Source organism: Apteryx rowi, unplaced genomic scaffold, assembly GCF_003343035.1.
Source record: "Apteryx rowi isolate R43461 unplaced genomic scaffold, aptRow1 scaffold_99, whole genome shotgun sequence".
NCBI classification, from domain to species: Eukaryota; Metazoa; Chordata; class Aves; order Apterygiformes; family Apterygidae; genus Apteryx; species Apteryx rowi.
This window is the reverse complement of record NW_020451304.1, coordinates 1,066,145-1,081,630: the sequence shown is the minus strand read 5'-3', so window position 1 is coordinate 1,081,630 and position 15,486 is coordinate 1,066,145. Positions and strand designations below refer to the sequence as shown.

The 15,486-nt window shown below is 38.4% G+C and overlaps 1 protein-coding gene across 1 annotated transcript in view; it reads left to right on the top strand.

Annotated features, from left to right (window-relative positions):
• The window catches only part of TAOK1 (TAO kinase 1), a 55,603-nt gene that overhangs the window by 14,740 nt on the left and 25,377 nt on the right, over positions 1-15,486 (top strand). The window contains exons 2-7 of the mRNA XM_026055193.1: positions 4,038-4,264; positions 8,464-8,535; positions 11,468-11,569; positions 13,469-13,514; positions 14,436-14,532; positions 15,360-15,473. Coding sequence (XP_025910978.1) covers positions 4,133-4,264; positions 8,464-8,535; positions 11,468-11,569; positions 13,469-13,514; positions 14,436-14,532; positions 15,360-15,473 — 563 coding nt within the window. The 5' untranslated portion in view covers positions 4,038-4,132. The remainder of the gene's footprint in view (positions 1-4,037; positions 4,265-8,463; positions 8,536-11,467; positions 11,570-13,468; positions 13,515-14,435; positions 14,533-15,359; positions 15,474-15,486) is intronic.

Below are 15,486 nucleotides of genomic sequence, written 5' to 3'. Positions count from 1 at the left end.
GGGTGTGTGCATGCAGTTCCTACTAATTGATAGTTGTTCAGATGAAAGTAATTTGATAAAACATTTTGGCCTGTAACCAGTGTCGGTTACACAAGGATTGGTATCCAGTAACGAAATGCAGTTCGGCCTACTGTACAGGAATAGAGTTGGTTGGGTCTTGTACCTTGGTCATTCCCTCACTGATTCCATGCATAATCAACAACATGATGTAGGAACCTGAAAAAGATTCAAAATCAATCTAAATACCAGTTGTACATATTGTACTAGTCTTTCTTCAACTGACAACTGGGAAAAAAAATTGCAATTTATTTTTATCTAATTTTAGCAGCCTACGAGGTAGGCTTCTAGCCTTAGCTAAAATGTAGGCTGCTCTTCAGCCAGCGGAGAGAGACAGGCACAGTCAGGGGATACCGTATCCTGTCTGAAGGGCCCGTCTCTTCCTTGGCCACGGCGAGAATCTGGCCGCCCGATCCGAGTCCTCTAAAATGAGGTGATCAGTCCCGTCCGTTGGAAACAATTATGCTTAACAGTATAGCTGCACTAATTTAAAAAACTTTAGGAAAGAGGCTGCGCTAGTGAAAGAATGTGAAGTGCTGAAATACAGGTTGACTGTAATGTAAAAAATCAGCTGCCTGCTGGTGTATGACTTAATTTTCAGTGCAGTTTAGTTGCAGCTTTTTTCTTTTTCTTTTTTTTTCTTTATCTTAAGGCTCATCTGTATTTTTAATATATTTAAAATAATGTGGTAACCACTTTGCATGCCACTTCTCCTACCTTCACTTCCATTTCCCCAAAGTATTCAGGTGTCATTACTGCAAGAAGGGAGACAGAGCATCTCAGCTGCTGGAGCGGTTGGGCTTTGGCAGGCAGTGTGTGTTGTCTGGATTAGAAAGAAGACTGAGGGAATTTAATATTGTAGCATCCTTTAAAAAAATGGGAGCACTTTATTAAGTAAGACTGTGTAAAGCTTTCCTATAGATGGAATTTACATTAATGCATTTCATTGTTCCCTCTAAACAGATGGAGCGATAGGCATAGCATCACGTGCACAATCGTAACTATTCCATTAAATGGAGTTTTCAATATGTAATGTTTTTATTTTCATACCTTTGAAAGTAACAATTATTTCCAAGAATCAAGATAACTAAATTCTCAGGATTAAAGTGAAAAACATGTATTTTAAGGTGCCTCTCAATAGGCGAGAGTTCTGGTCTTGCCAAGTCTCCTCTCATTTGCCATTTGAAGCAGGGCAGAGCAGTAGCCAGCCCTGTACCACTTCTGCATACATTGCCAATTAGCCCGGTAAGAGTTTTAGCAATGGGAAAAAGCGTTGCCTGTTGATGGCATTTCAGAGGCACGCTCAAACATCATGCCAAGAATGAGGCTAGTGGCTGGTTTGGCATAAGGGGTGAATGGGGAGGGGGGAGCTGTAATCCCTTTCAGCTGCATGCGCGCAGGGGGTGCTCGGCGCTCTCCCTTTCTCGCACGCAGGCACACTCGCTCGCTCAAGGGGACATGTGACTTTTGGCCACATTAGCAGGTTTATCCAAGCCTAGCCCCTCTGACTAACAGATGTAGGGAAAAGGGCATTGTGGGATTGCAGCAGTTGCTTTTGAACAACAATGTCCTTTTTGTAAGAATCTGATGCTTCTTAAAAGATGGAACATGACATCATTACCGTCGATCCAAGAAACATTCCTTCAATAATACTGAGTGTGCTCTGGTTATCAGCTCCCTTCCCCCAGCGCCTCTCGCTCGCTTCTGACTGATGCTTTTTGTCTATTGTTTAGTTCAGGGCTGTAAATGCGAAACAGTTGTCTTTCAGTGTTATGTGCTTGTTAGAGCTGGAATCAAGTGGAATATTGTTGGCTTTTTTGAAAGCCAGACAGAAATAACAAAAAAACTTTTCTTCCAGTCTTCATAAATGTAGCATGCTTCAGGTATGGCCCGAACTGCAGCTAATTATTATCCCTCCTACACTGTGTGTGTTGCTGTGTTATGTGACAGAAGGTGGAGATATCGCAGTCCTATACGTCTAACTGTGCCTCACTGGCAGTTGGGTGTCATGTGCCAGTGCTGTCTGTTTTGAAGGTTGCTATAAGGCTGCCCGCATCGATGAGAGGAGTGCGTGCATGCTCACAAGTGCAGCGGAACGGCTGTGAACAGCTGCATAGTTTGTATACGGGTATTTTTTGTACTTGGTCCATCCCTGAGGTTTGAATGTCATTTTCTCCTTAGCCGCTGAGAGTGGGCTATCGTGAAAACATGTTTTGGGTTACATTATAAGTCTTTTTAAAACCTGACTGCTTGGAGGAAAGCTATGAAAACGCTGGATTTCATTTCCCTTCTCTGCATTCTCTCTCCCACGCGTGTCTTGATCAGAAAAATTGGAGAATCTTGCAGGCTTTACAACTAGGTACGTCTTGGCTGTCTCTCACACAGTCATGCTTTCCTTGTAGTCATGCTGGCAGTTACTCGAACTAACAGGGATCAGGCAATCTTTGGCACTTTCACGTGCTGCAACTGTCTGAAGAAGAGTACCACAAAGCATAAACATTCAAGGGTATGTCTTTTTCCATCCTTGTAGGAATTACTCCACAGGGAGGAGAAAACAAGTGATTCATTGATGGTCTAGAGACTTGGAGAAAGGTGGAGTTTACAGAGTCCAGAAAAGGAGGAAAAATGGACAGGGATAGGGCCTTCTGGTGTATCTGTTAAACTCAGATTAAGTGTCTTTTTTCCGATTGTGAAGTTGTAAAACTTTTTTTAAAAAAAAACAGATTTAAAATATAAAATACAAATCATAAAAGTGCAAGTCTTAACCAGACAGAAGGATTTTGTGAAAGAAGTGAGCTGTGTGATTAGCTGTTTGCCAGGGACGCACAACTGTTTTTGTTGGTGACAATTTATGGAGAACTGAGAGGAAACCCCACTTGTCAAGGCCCCTTCCTTTAAGAGGAAAAGAATGTGCATTTTACTTGTGATGGTTGTTTAGCTTCACCTGTTGTAAAGATACAACAAGATTTTAGCACAACTTAAAGTATACTTTCATTCCTAAGTGGATAGATTCCAAGACACACACTTTGAATAAAGGAAAGCAAATGCACAGTGTAAACGGAAGATTTCATACATTCCTAATGGCATCTGAAGTTGCAAGTTCCTCTGAAGAAACTGCTTGCCAGTAGGCTATTGTAGAGGGTTGTATAATGCGCTATCACAATTAAAATGCATGTTTGCATCTGCTTAAACAGAGGAGAAAGACATATGTGGTATGTGGAAGTTGGTAGCTCCTGTCCTAGATACTATTCCTCTAAAAAAAAAAAAAAAAAAAAAAAAAGCTGTGAATAAGAATCTGAAGAGGAAGAGCATTTTAAGATAGACCTCTTGAATTTAGATATGAGAAAAGACAGAAGGGACTAGGACTTATTTAGTCATGGAAGGAGCAGCCTTAAAGAATTCTCTGTGTGCATGCTGAAATGAGTAAAAATTAGTCACTGGCTTCTTCTTAACTGGAGTACAGTTACAGAAGAAAAGAATACAGAACTGAATTAAGAAGATGTAAATGGGAGTGGTAGTTCATATATGTCAAACTAACACCCTATAGTTTGTCTTGCAAAGACCATGACATACGCAATTGTGTAGTCCATTTAAAAAAAAAAAAATCCAACTGATAATTTAGCAGATAGCATGTGTAACTCTTCAAAGGAAAGTTATCAAGATGATCTGGGCTCACTAATGACAAACCGGTTATCATTGTAGGTCAAAAGAGATTCTGTTGACTTTTGTGCAGGTGACTGAGCAGATGATGGAGTGAGGAATGTTGTCTCATTTTGTGTTTTGATTTTGATTTGTGTTCTGTAGAAATGCCTGACTGGTGTCACAGTGGGACTTTGATATTATCACATCAGATAGATTGCGTTGTTTTGTGTAACTGGGATGCTTGCTCTGGAAGAAGTGGAAACTGCTCTTCTGTAGCTTTGTTTCTGACTCTTTGAGAGCGGGATAATCAGTGAAGGATTGCAATCTTTTTCTTGCAGTAATCCATGCTGAAGAGGCTCCATTCATACAGATGAACCAAGGGTTGAGGCAGCACTTTAAACCCAGATAGTCGGTCGGCTAACTGCCCAGCAGGATGCCATCAACCAGCCGAGCGGGCAGCCTGAAGGACCCAGAAATTGCAGAGCTCTTCTTCAAAGAAGATCCAGAAAAGCTCTTCACAGATCTCCGAGAGATTGGCCATGGAAGCTTCGGAGCAGTTTATTTTGTAAGTAGCTTCATGACTTGTGAATGTTAGCTGTGTTTCTTTTTATCTTTAGACTCTGGACATTGACTACTTGCACATAGTGAGGAAAAGAAACTTATGTGGATCTCTTTGTATGATCTTTGGGACAAGGATGCTTTTCTTGTGGTGTGTCTGTACAGTCTCAGGCCATTCACAGACTTGCAGCATCTGTAAGGTGTTTGCATGCAAACTGAAAAGAAAAACTGGGAACTTGGTCCTTGCCTGGTAGTCTTATGTGTGTTGCAAGTAGAAATTTATCTGCAAATTAAAACTTGTACTTCTACTCCATCCATTATGATTGGCAATGCAGTTCTGTTGGTCTGTATGCCTCCTTATCAGCTCTTGTCCCTTGAGAACAACTGAGTTCTCTCTCCCGTCTTGCATACCCCACAGGCTCCCTTAAAGCCATTCTTCGAGTTTGGCCACCTGAATGTTGGTGCTTATCAGTTGTCCTGTCACATCCTTTCCTGCTGCAGGCAAGAATCCCAGTATTCATCTGTRTAAAGCTTCTTATTTGACACAAGCTTCTGGACAGCAGAATTTTTCCCAGGCTGTGTGTATAGCTGGAGGTGGGATATTTCACGGTAACCTCATTTGCAGGTTGCTGTATGTTAACCTAAGTGCATACTGTGAGACCTTCATTAAAACCCCTTTTTTCTCAGAAAACCTTTTCTCATTTATAATTATGGGAGGTGTGGCCAAACCTGCCAATTTTCCTTCAGAAAGCCATTTGTGTCAGTATTTTATGAGATGCCTATTCATTGTTAATAATTGCAGCAGACCATGTTGGGAACCTTCCAGCACAAATTTAATGCAGCACAGATGAACTAATTAGGAAAAGCTTCTTAATTTTGTTCCCTGCTTAAAACTATGAGCTGCCACTGTCTGGGAACAGATCTGGGGGAGGGAAATGTTTTCTAACGAAACAGTACTCACCTGCGGTCTTGACTTAATATAATTTAATCACTCTGGCGAAACAGTGGCTATAAAAGGAAAGAAATGATAAATCTGTCTTCCTGCTGTGTGGAAATATTACTGAAGTTTTTCAGGACTACTGTATCTTATAATGGTATGCACGAGCCACAGGGGTATGCAAAACAGCATACAGCTAGAGATAACCTGCGAGTCGGATGCTAATGGCTTTAGCAAACATCGGCAAGAAGCTGCATTCGCAGCATCTGTTGACTGTCTTAACTTCGTAGTGTTTGTAAGGGCTGACTGCCCATTACCAGCTCCTTTTCCAAGGAGATAAGAAATAAGAGGTCGTTAATGGTCTAAAATGGTGGAAATTAATTCAGTGTAGGCTAGCTTTCATTCACTAAAGAGCACGTCTACCTCTACTCAGTTCAGATTGTGCTGCTTTGGCAGAAAGTAAGTCTAATTTGGCACTTGCAAAAAGATGGAGTATAAGCATGCATTACACTACTCCAGTCCACGGGGGAGAGGGGAGGGGATAATTTGGCTAAGTAAGGGGGTGCTTCCTACAAAGAGGATACGTTGTTAGCTATTATAATTTCTGTGTTAGGAAGCTTTAACCTATAAGTTAAATATATAGAATCTTCTCACTGCTACCACTTCCAAGGGATCTTGAATATGAAACTGTTCAACATACTTCATATGTCAAGCACAAGCCAAAAAGATGAGAAAGGCAGCACGGGAAGAGAAATTTAGTGTAAATGAAGTATGTATAAAGAAATAAATTAGAGGAGTGTATGTCGTGGATGTTTTCTTCTTCTGTAAAACTAGGGGGAAAAAAATCTCTTAAGTTTCTTTAACAAGATTTGAATTCAGCCAATGTAAACTATTAAACATTTTCTAATCAATGATATCAGATTATAGTTAATAACTGTTTAAAAGCATATTACCAAAGCCGATGATGTGCTTCACCTCTTCTTTGCTCATGCAGCTCTTGTATTACTGCTGAAGTTACTATAGTCACCTGATTTTGATCCCGTGTGTGGAGTTCTCAGAGGAAAGCAGAATATGTGCACATAAATGTCTGTCATTTAAAAAATAATAATAATAAAGCCTGGTTTGTTTGAATTGTTTTAAGTAGCTGGCCTTATAACATCTTCATATCTTTTGTCTAGGAACTGTCTTTTTTAACTATTCAAGATCACAAGGAAACTGGAGGGGGGGGGAAGCTAACTAAACTCAGTGATTTTAACATTCACGGCTGTCTCAGCCATGGTGGTTCTCTCTTTCTAGTCCAACCACAGCAGTGAGGAACTGTAGGTGTTACACAAACACAATCAGCGATTGTTTGCTTGGGTTTTTGGATAAATAGCACCGCCACCACCAGTCTGCTTTCATTGCATACAGCCTGGATCAAAAATAATCATAACAAATATATGTGGGAATAATTAATAAATAAAAAAAAACCAGTCCTGAAATTTTCCATTTTTTTTTAATGCAGTTTACTCTTAGTTGTACTTTCCTTTCTTTCCCTTTACTAGTGATCCCCGAGACAGGGGTGATATGCTTATTGTGTGTGATAACTGGCTAAGAATGTTCACTAACTATTTTCTTCTTTGTTTCTGTCACTTAAAACATCCTGCATTGACAGAAAGTTTCTTTATTTCTTTTATAATTGACATGAACTCTGCTGGTTCACCTCATGGTTTTAGTTTCTTAGAAATTGCAAGTCTGGCACCTTGGAATCATTTTGGTATTATCCTTACCCTACTCCGTGTTCTGCAATGTAATAATAGCTTTCATTTGACACAGGAAACCTACTATACTGAAATAGTGCAGATGGAGCAGAAGAATAACCCCACTCTCTTTTGTTACAGCTATGTTCCTTCTGCTCCACTGTTCTGTTTGCCGGTTTTATTGTGGCTGTTCGCTGATTTGAATGTTTCAGAGCTTGCCTCTAATTAGTAAAGATCTAGGAGCTAGAATTATATTCTTCCTTTTTTGTCTTAAAAACAAAAATAAAAACTTCAAATCTTTGTTCTGTTGTAACATTAGCAAGAAGGTAGGAAATATTCTTTCAAACAAAAGGAAAACTAAAAATACTATTGGTTCAAGCTTATCATAAGTAAACTTGTTGAAATAAGGACTGACAGGGATTCTGGGAATCTCTTTTTAATGAACAGCAGAGTTAAAATATGACTGAAACATTTTTACAAAAGATAGAGTCCTGGTACTTCAATAATCCATGTTCTGATAGACTGCATTTGATAGTACAGCTGTATTTAAATATCAGCATTTTCATCAGTCATCATGAATGCTGTGAGGTACAGTATTTTGATTTATATCATTTGGCTTTGTGTCCAAGTTGATTATGCTTATCAGAGAGACTCGGAGGTTTTTTCCTTGTCCACCACCCAATGCTACTGAAATTCCTACCAGAGGATTGGCTGGGATGTTGTTTGGACCCATCATTTCTGCAAGGTGAAGTAATGCTGTCTCTCTTCCCGCAAGGGTGATTGAGCCATAGCTTTGGTGCTAAATTAAACAGAACTTCTTGTCTTCTCTTATCTTAGACTAGTATTGTCTGAAGTCAGGAAGTCTGCCTTTGAAGTGTGAAAAACCATGTTCATTTATTGTGCTGTATAAACAGCAATACTATTGGACAGCAAAAATAAAAGTTTGACTTGGAAACTAAGCTTTAGTCACTTAGATCGCTGCCATCTTTCGCTATATAATCTGTCTTGCTTTAACAATAGCTATTTCCTGAGAGCACAGGGAAGAAAGTATTGTCTGGAGCAGGTATCTCCTACACATACTGTGATGTCTTTGTGTGTGTTTGAAATGGAGTCAGGGCGTTGAGCCTTGCTTCTGCCTTGCCGGAAATGTACCTGGGCAGGGAAAGAAGTTGATTTAGATAAAATCCATTCAACTTAAAAAACAGCTGCCTTTATAAGCTATGATTTTTAGTTTAAAAGTGACAGTATTTTGACTCCTGCAGAGACTTGCTAAACGCTGAAAACAGGGAAAATAGTCCTACCTTATCTCACAAACAGGAGGGTGATCTTCAGCTTTGGAAGGAAATTTCTAACAGATACTACATTCACACCACTTAGAAGATGCTTAAATTTATCCACTCTGGTTAGCTTTTGCAGAGAATTAAGGATTTTTCACTGCTTTCTCCACAGACATAAATCCTTGTGTGTGTGTTTGGTTCCCATCATATTTATGATCTGAATAAACTGATGCATCATGTTTTAATGTTACAGGCACGTGATGTGCGCACCAATGAAGTGGTGGCCATCAAGAAAATGTCATATAGCGGGAAGCAGTCCAATGAGGTATGTGGAGTGTCTCGTGCATTAAATCTAGACAGTTGCAAACGGTTATTATATGGGATGATTTTAATTAGCCTGGGCTGCCCAGCAGGAGAGGTCTTTCCTATGGCAGTAAAGGTGAATGAGGGTACTGTGTAAACAAAACAAATCAGTGTCACTGTTCCCAGCAAATTTCTGCCTAGTCTGCTCTTGGAAAAGTTTGGTAGGATTCATTGCTTTCGGACATAAAAGGCTCTTCTATGGGACCACATAAATGTACAGAAAGCAATAAAATTAGAAATAATATATTTGTATTAGAGCTAAATAAAAAAAATTATCTTTTTGCACTTAAACATTCCATTCTAAATTATTTTTAAAATACCATTTTGCTTGTTAGCGATGGTAGCAATGGATGCGGTAGTGAAAGATTCAGAAAGAATCTTGTTGGTATAAAGCAGTAAGGCAGAATGCATCCTCCCCTGAAATGACTCTGCTGATGAGGAGCTAAAACAAAAGCAAAACAACAACAGTGAATGAATGAATATGAAAATCTGAACAGTGGCGTAATTACGGAAGAACTGTCAGAGCTAGGGGTTTAGGTAGTCTTTGAAGAGTCAGCTGCAAAAGTAGGCATCTGAGATTTAAACATTAAATGTTTTCATGGCCACCCCAGTTGCGTGGTTTTTCCTAGGACACTTAATAGAGATAATTGGTTTTATGCTTCAGACGTTTAAGTGCTAATATAGATTCTTGAAAAGCCCACCATGGCTTGAAGTTGAACAGCTTGTTTGGTATTATTTCTGGTATTGACATGTATCAGGTTGTGGAATCATTTTTTTTAATAGAAGTACTGTAAGCATGTTGTTGAAGGCACTTATGGTTCTCTGTATTCCACTCTTAGAAGCAGTCTTGCTCCGAGTTTGACTATCGATTCTCCTTGCTTTCTGTGCATATCTTTTGTGTATTGATCATCTGTACAGCAAGGAACTAAAGTATTATTTCCTTTCTGTGTGCATGTGGTGGGGGATGGTAGCACCTTCAGCAATCCTAAATTCTAGCTTCATAGTTAAATTTGCTCTGCATGTCTCTATTTTGTCACTGCAGTGGCTTGTTTAACCATGTACTGATGAAAGAATAATTTGTACCTACTACTTGTCCTACTGTTTTAATTACTATGAGCTATAAATACCCTATCACATGAAACAAACTGTGCATGCTTCAGAAATAGCTTTTGTTTGTCTTCAATTGCATATGTGTCTTTATTTTGAAGAAAGTAATCAGACCAGGATTAAAACACTTTCTATTTTACTTCTGTATTTATTTATTTTGTTCAGAAGTTTGCTAGAGTTATGGTCTAGCCTATGTAGATAACATTGATTAAGGGCATTCCAGCATCATTTATATTTACTTGGTTTCATAATAAGATTTTATCTTTGGGAACAATGATTCCTTATAATAAGTACCTATTTCATTCCAAAGATAAGTTAGGGACCTTTATAATATGTAGTGCTGTGCTCTTATTGTGATCTTGGAGCTTTTTTTGTGCAGGAAATCAAAAATATGTCTTGATAAACAAATGCAATGCTTTTCTCTTCCCAGTGTAGAAGAAATGCTTGTTCCAGTTAGAGCGGTGCTTACTTGTTTTTGGTCTTATTGCTTAGTACCTCAAAGGCAACTAAGTAACTCTTACACTAAAGTGAGAGTGTCAGTGAGAGAGTTTATCTCAATATAACTCCACTAATGCAACTCATGAAATTTCTTGTGTCAGAAATGCTTAGTAAGCTGCTTTGTCTGTGGGTACCACGTGCCCAGGTTTCCCTTGTCTCTCTAACCCTAAATTTTTTTATTGAGTAGATTTGGGTTTTGTACATATTTTCCAAAGCATTTGAGTACATGACAACCTGTTTGTGAGTTGGAACCACTTTCCATCTACATATCCTAGCCACATATGTGTGTCTGAAGAAGTGTATGCTTACAGGACCTGGAAAACAGCTTTTGAACCTCTTAGTTTTGAGGGAGGTTTCTTGGCTCCTGATTAACTTCAAGACTGATACTCTTCCTTGAAAACATTTTCAGTGTCAACACTGACATGTTGACATCTGTGTACTTAAATGGCTTTGGGTACTGCATTTGTTCTTGAACATCTTTCTCGGCAGTTTTGGTTTCRCCATTGCACTTCCAAGCTTTTGCTTTTCTCACTTGAGGCTGCACGACAGGAGATTTGGCGATTCCCTCAGGATGGAGCAGTGGCTAGCTCTACAGTGGAAAATGGCGTTTTCTTGGCCTCTTTTGTACCTTAAAATTACACTGGCAGAGTTCCTCTTATTATAAACCTGTTTTTTGTTTGATCTGTTTACTCTTTTACTCCTTCCAAACTACTCCCTTATCCAATAGGCAACTCGGTTTAAATTGTTACTTGTAAAGACTAAACTAGCAATGGAGAAATGTTATCAAAAACTTAGATGTTCAGGAGCTGACAAGTGGAGCCCCATCTGATGTAATGTAGCTACTTGTAGCGATAGATCTTTGCATCTTCCAGAGCAAGTGAGAGAGAGCTGATCCTACCAAAGGACACTTTTTGTCATCTGCGTCTTTCGGGGTGGGATATGTGTTTGATTTGACAGCAGAAATGGTATCCCTTAGAAAGGGATTGCGTCTTTTTTGAGGACTTGCTCAGATATCAAGTGTTTGTATGTATGGATAGGATACAATGGTAAATAAAAAATACTACGTTAATAAGAGATCTTTGCCGTATAGCTTGATCAATTGACTACTTACTTTGTGAATCTGTTGAGGAGTTGAGCAGTGAAAATCATGGTGTTGATGTAAATTTATTTTAATTTGGAATATTAAGATGCTTTCTGCCTTTTAAAATAAATAAATGACATACTAACTTCACCAAGAAAAATAAGGTAACAGTTTTGTAAAGTCTTTCAATTTCTTTTCTTTTCTACAGAAATGGCAGGATATTATTAAGGAAGTCAAGTTCCTCCAAAGAATAAAGCACCCTAACAGTATAGAATACAAAGGCTGCTATTTGCGGGAGCATACAGCATGGGTAAGCATCTGCTGCACTCTGTGCTTCTCTTGCCTTGGTTAAGGGCACTTTAAGTAAAATATCTCCAGCTGGCGCTCAAGAGGCACCTGAACGTTTGCATCGCACAGACACTGATAAGYGTAGCCAAGGACTCTTACAGATGCTCAGCAAAACTGAGTGTAGCTTTTGGAAACAAGATTTGGGGAAATTTCCCCTTTCTTTTGCAGAGTGAGGTGATTGATACGTTGTTATTTCAGTGTATTTAGCTTGTTGGACTGATTATTTAAAAACAAATATTAGCAGAAAAAAAAAAAAGATTGTGGTCACTGTTCTTGCTCTAAGGAAAGGAGAGAGAGTTTCACCTGTAGTGCCTGGGAGACAAGTATGGCAGTTTTGTTACCCACTTGCAGGTCATGTAACGGCATATTTGGTATGCCACTGAGTTTATTAATGGTGACTCAGTATTTACAGGCTGGCTGAATGTTTTCCAGAAGTAAGTGGTCAGTTGTATTTTAATGGAACAGATTAGAATCCCCTACTGATAAGTTTAATTAAAATAACCTTTGAATTGTTAGTTGAATTGTTAGTATTTCAACTATTTAACTAAACTCTTCTGTTGTATATTGTTTACCTCTTTTGTCATTTAATTTGTGTATGTTTAGGTAACAAAAACAACTAGCTAGTTTTATTTCTGGCTGTTATATCACAACAGACTTCATACACTTGCTTTAAACAAAAAAGCAAACCCCAAAACTGAATTTGGTTCATTTGAGTTGGCTTGCATAAAATGTTTGTGTATGAATAGATGCATTTGGTTATGCAGAGGAAGAATCCTGTCAAACTAAAAATGTGATTTAGTACCTTTCATTGACAAAGTTGTTGTAGTAGAGCATACTAAAGAAATCACGTTGTTGAAATTACGATTTAAATTGTAAGTACTGTTCGTGCATCAGCTTCAGTAAATCTGTAGGACAAAGTTTTAATTTCTGGTTTTGAAATTTGCCCGAACAAAATGTTAAGTAAATCCTTAAATAGCCCTGTAATACTCTGATAACCTTGTTGGATGCAATTTTAACATTCCTGCTAGGTACCTGCTTATAAAATAAGATACGTAATGCAATATGTAACTGGCTATGAACGAGCTCTTGCCTTCCTTAGAAGCTTTATTACCTAGCATCTTACACAGGAAGGCTCTGCTGACTTCAGTGGGAGCTGTCCCTGTGTGAGGGCTCGGTATGACAGTGCCAGGATGGGGCTTTTATTATAAGGAACTGCATTGTTATAGCTGAGTTCTGTTGTTTTCCAGCTAAGTTGAGCTTTCATCAAAAAAGGTGTGTCAATATGGTTAGACCAGCAAATCTTTTTACGGTAGGGACAGTTTGTGCCAGCAAAAAAAAAGTGCTTTTGTTGATACAGTATACGCCAGTTAGCAGAGTGAACCATACCAGCAAAAGCGCTTTTATGCTGTTATAACTAATCTCTGCTAGGATTTTTGCTTGTATTGAGTAGTTGAAAGAAAAGCACGTTGTAACTGACATTGTTATACTGGCAGAATTCTTTTAAAAGAGTGCTGTTCACTCTAAATGCCGTTTTATTGTTGTTTATACGTTTGTTTTGCTAAACAATAATTTGCCACTTCTAATGAATACAATGTATCCTGGGAAAATTTTTTCCCTCCTTTCCCTCTTGTATAAGAGCTACATATCTAAAGGTACAGAGTTTATAAGAAGGCAGTCTGTTTTCATAAAATGTTAACTTGGGACTGAAGTCATGTCCCTTCCTTTTCCTCGTTGCTGGACGCAGACTCAATCTAGGTAGCATTGTATGTACCAGTGATAATTTAACCTCCATAGAAATCTGGAAAACATGCATTTACTAATAGTGATTTTCTAACAACTGTTTTGATTTCTTCCCGTACAGCTTGTTATGGAATATTGTTTAGGATCAGCGTCAGACTTATTAGAAGGTATGTCATGAACATTTATTTGATTGAAAGTCAGAAGCATAATACTGAAATAGGAAGTTACGGAATCACAGAGTTGTCCTTGAGTATATGGTTTTATTTTGGGGCAGAGCACATGTATGAACAGTTGCACTAATTCAAAATCTCATATGGCTATAATATTTTTCTGCAGAATACCAGTTTTCCTAGGTGCGTGGTTTATCTTTGTTTCATGTTATTTTAAAGTAAGTTGTCAGTCAGCTGTTTGTTTTCTTTTGAGTTTGAGGTTCTCCTGTCATGACAGCGCAAGATTTATTTTTGAAAACCCTTGCTGTTGATCCTAATGCTTACTAACTACTGTAGTCCTGTTGACTAAAATAGTACTGCAGCAGTATTAGGGGCTTGTTTGATGAGGTCTTTTGTTAAATGGTCATTTTTCTATCAGGCTGCTTGAAGTGAACTTTCTTTTGAAGTTATTTGTGTGGCCAGTAAGTTGTTCATCTCCTTTCCTTGCCAGAAACATTTTAGGACAAAAGGCTGAGCTGCCTGGGAGTCACCTGTATTGCTACAATTTATTCATGTGTGAATTGTCATAAAGTTCTAGGGTTTGGGATTTAGCTACTTTAATGGAAAACTGAATATTGAGTCTCAAATAGGTATTTGGGAGAATGATCACAGAACTGATGGGAATGTAGTTTAAAATCTCAAAGTAGTCTCTTTCTGATAGTAAATAGCTGCTATATTACAGTTAGATTATATCTGGTTATAGAATGTGTGCTATGCTGTGAACTGTTTTTAAACTGTACGTTTGATTCTCATGCTGGACCTAGTAAAATCAAGGTTTAGTATTTTCTCTGTGTTTGCATTGTTAACAGTACTCACTGCATGTTTGCAAACTACATTGTTTTCTTTAATATTGAATTTCAAATAAATTCTTTCCTTAAGTTCATAAAAAGCCATTGCAAGAAGTGGAAATAGCGGCAATTACCCATGGTGCTCTCCAGGGATTAGCATACTTGCATTCTCACAATATGATCCATAGGTAAGTGGCTATAGATTTGCTGTGTCACGCACTTACAGGTAATTTACCTTGTTGATTGCATCCCCTTCATCCCAGGTTTAATGTTTGTAAGCAAATATTCTCTTCTTGCAGTGTCTGTATGTTCCTGAATTAGTAATTAAATAATAGTAAAATACTAGCAAGCTATGTATCTCCTTACGTAATATTTCTTGCATCTGGTGTTCATAATTTCTGTGGAAGTGCTTTGAATCTGCTAAGCTTTTCCCTGCTTGATACAGTGCGGTGCTGATTGTCCCTTGCAGCAGAGAATAGCAAGACAGGCTGAGTACACAGTTTACCTAAATAGCTTGTAGCGACTTCAGTGCAAAGATTGCTTGGCAAAGGGGAAAAAGTGCTAATACTTAAACAAACAAACAAAGAAAAGTTTTAAGTGAACACGTGTATTGAGAAATGCACAGTAAGTTTGAGATGCAAATGTTCCTGATATTTAAACTACCTGCTGCATTTTAGTATGATGTGTGATTTGGATGATTGCACTATTGGAACTTCCTGTAAAAACATTTATAAAGGATGTAGTTGGTTCAGGTTTTGCTGAACTGTATTTGAAGCTCATTCAGGTGTACCATTAGAAGTAGCTGAAGTTTTAAGTTGATATTTAAGACGAACTAGATTCCAAGGTCAAGGACCATGTTAAGCTATTAACCCAAAGATTAAAGATTTCGTATTTGGAGAAAATGCAGGTATTTTGCAGCTTGAATATATCAATACTAGCATGTCTTTTAGTCTGTCCTGTAGAAGGTTTTCTTTATTGGGGAGGAATAATACTAACATTTGTATTCTATAACCAGAGATATCAAGGCAGGAAACATCCTGCTGACGGAGCCAGGACAGGTGAAGCTTGCTGACTTTGGATCTGCTTCCATAGCATCTCCTGCCAATTCATTTGTGGGGACGCCATATTGGTAAGCTAAGTGT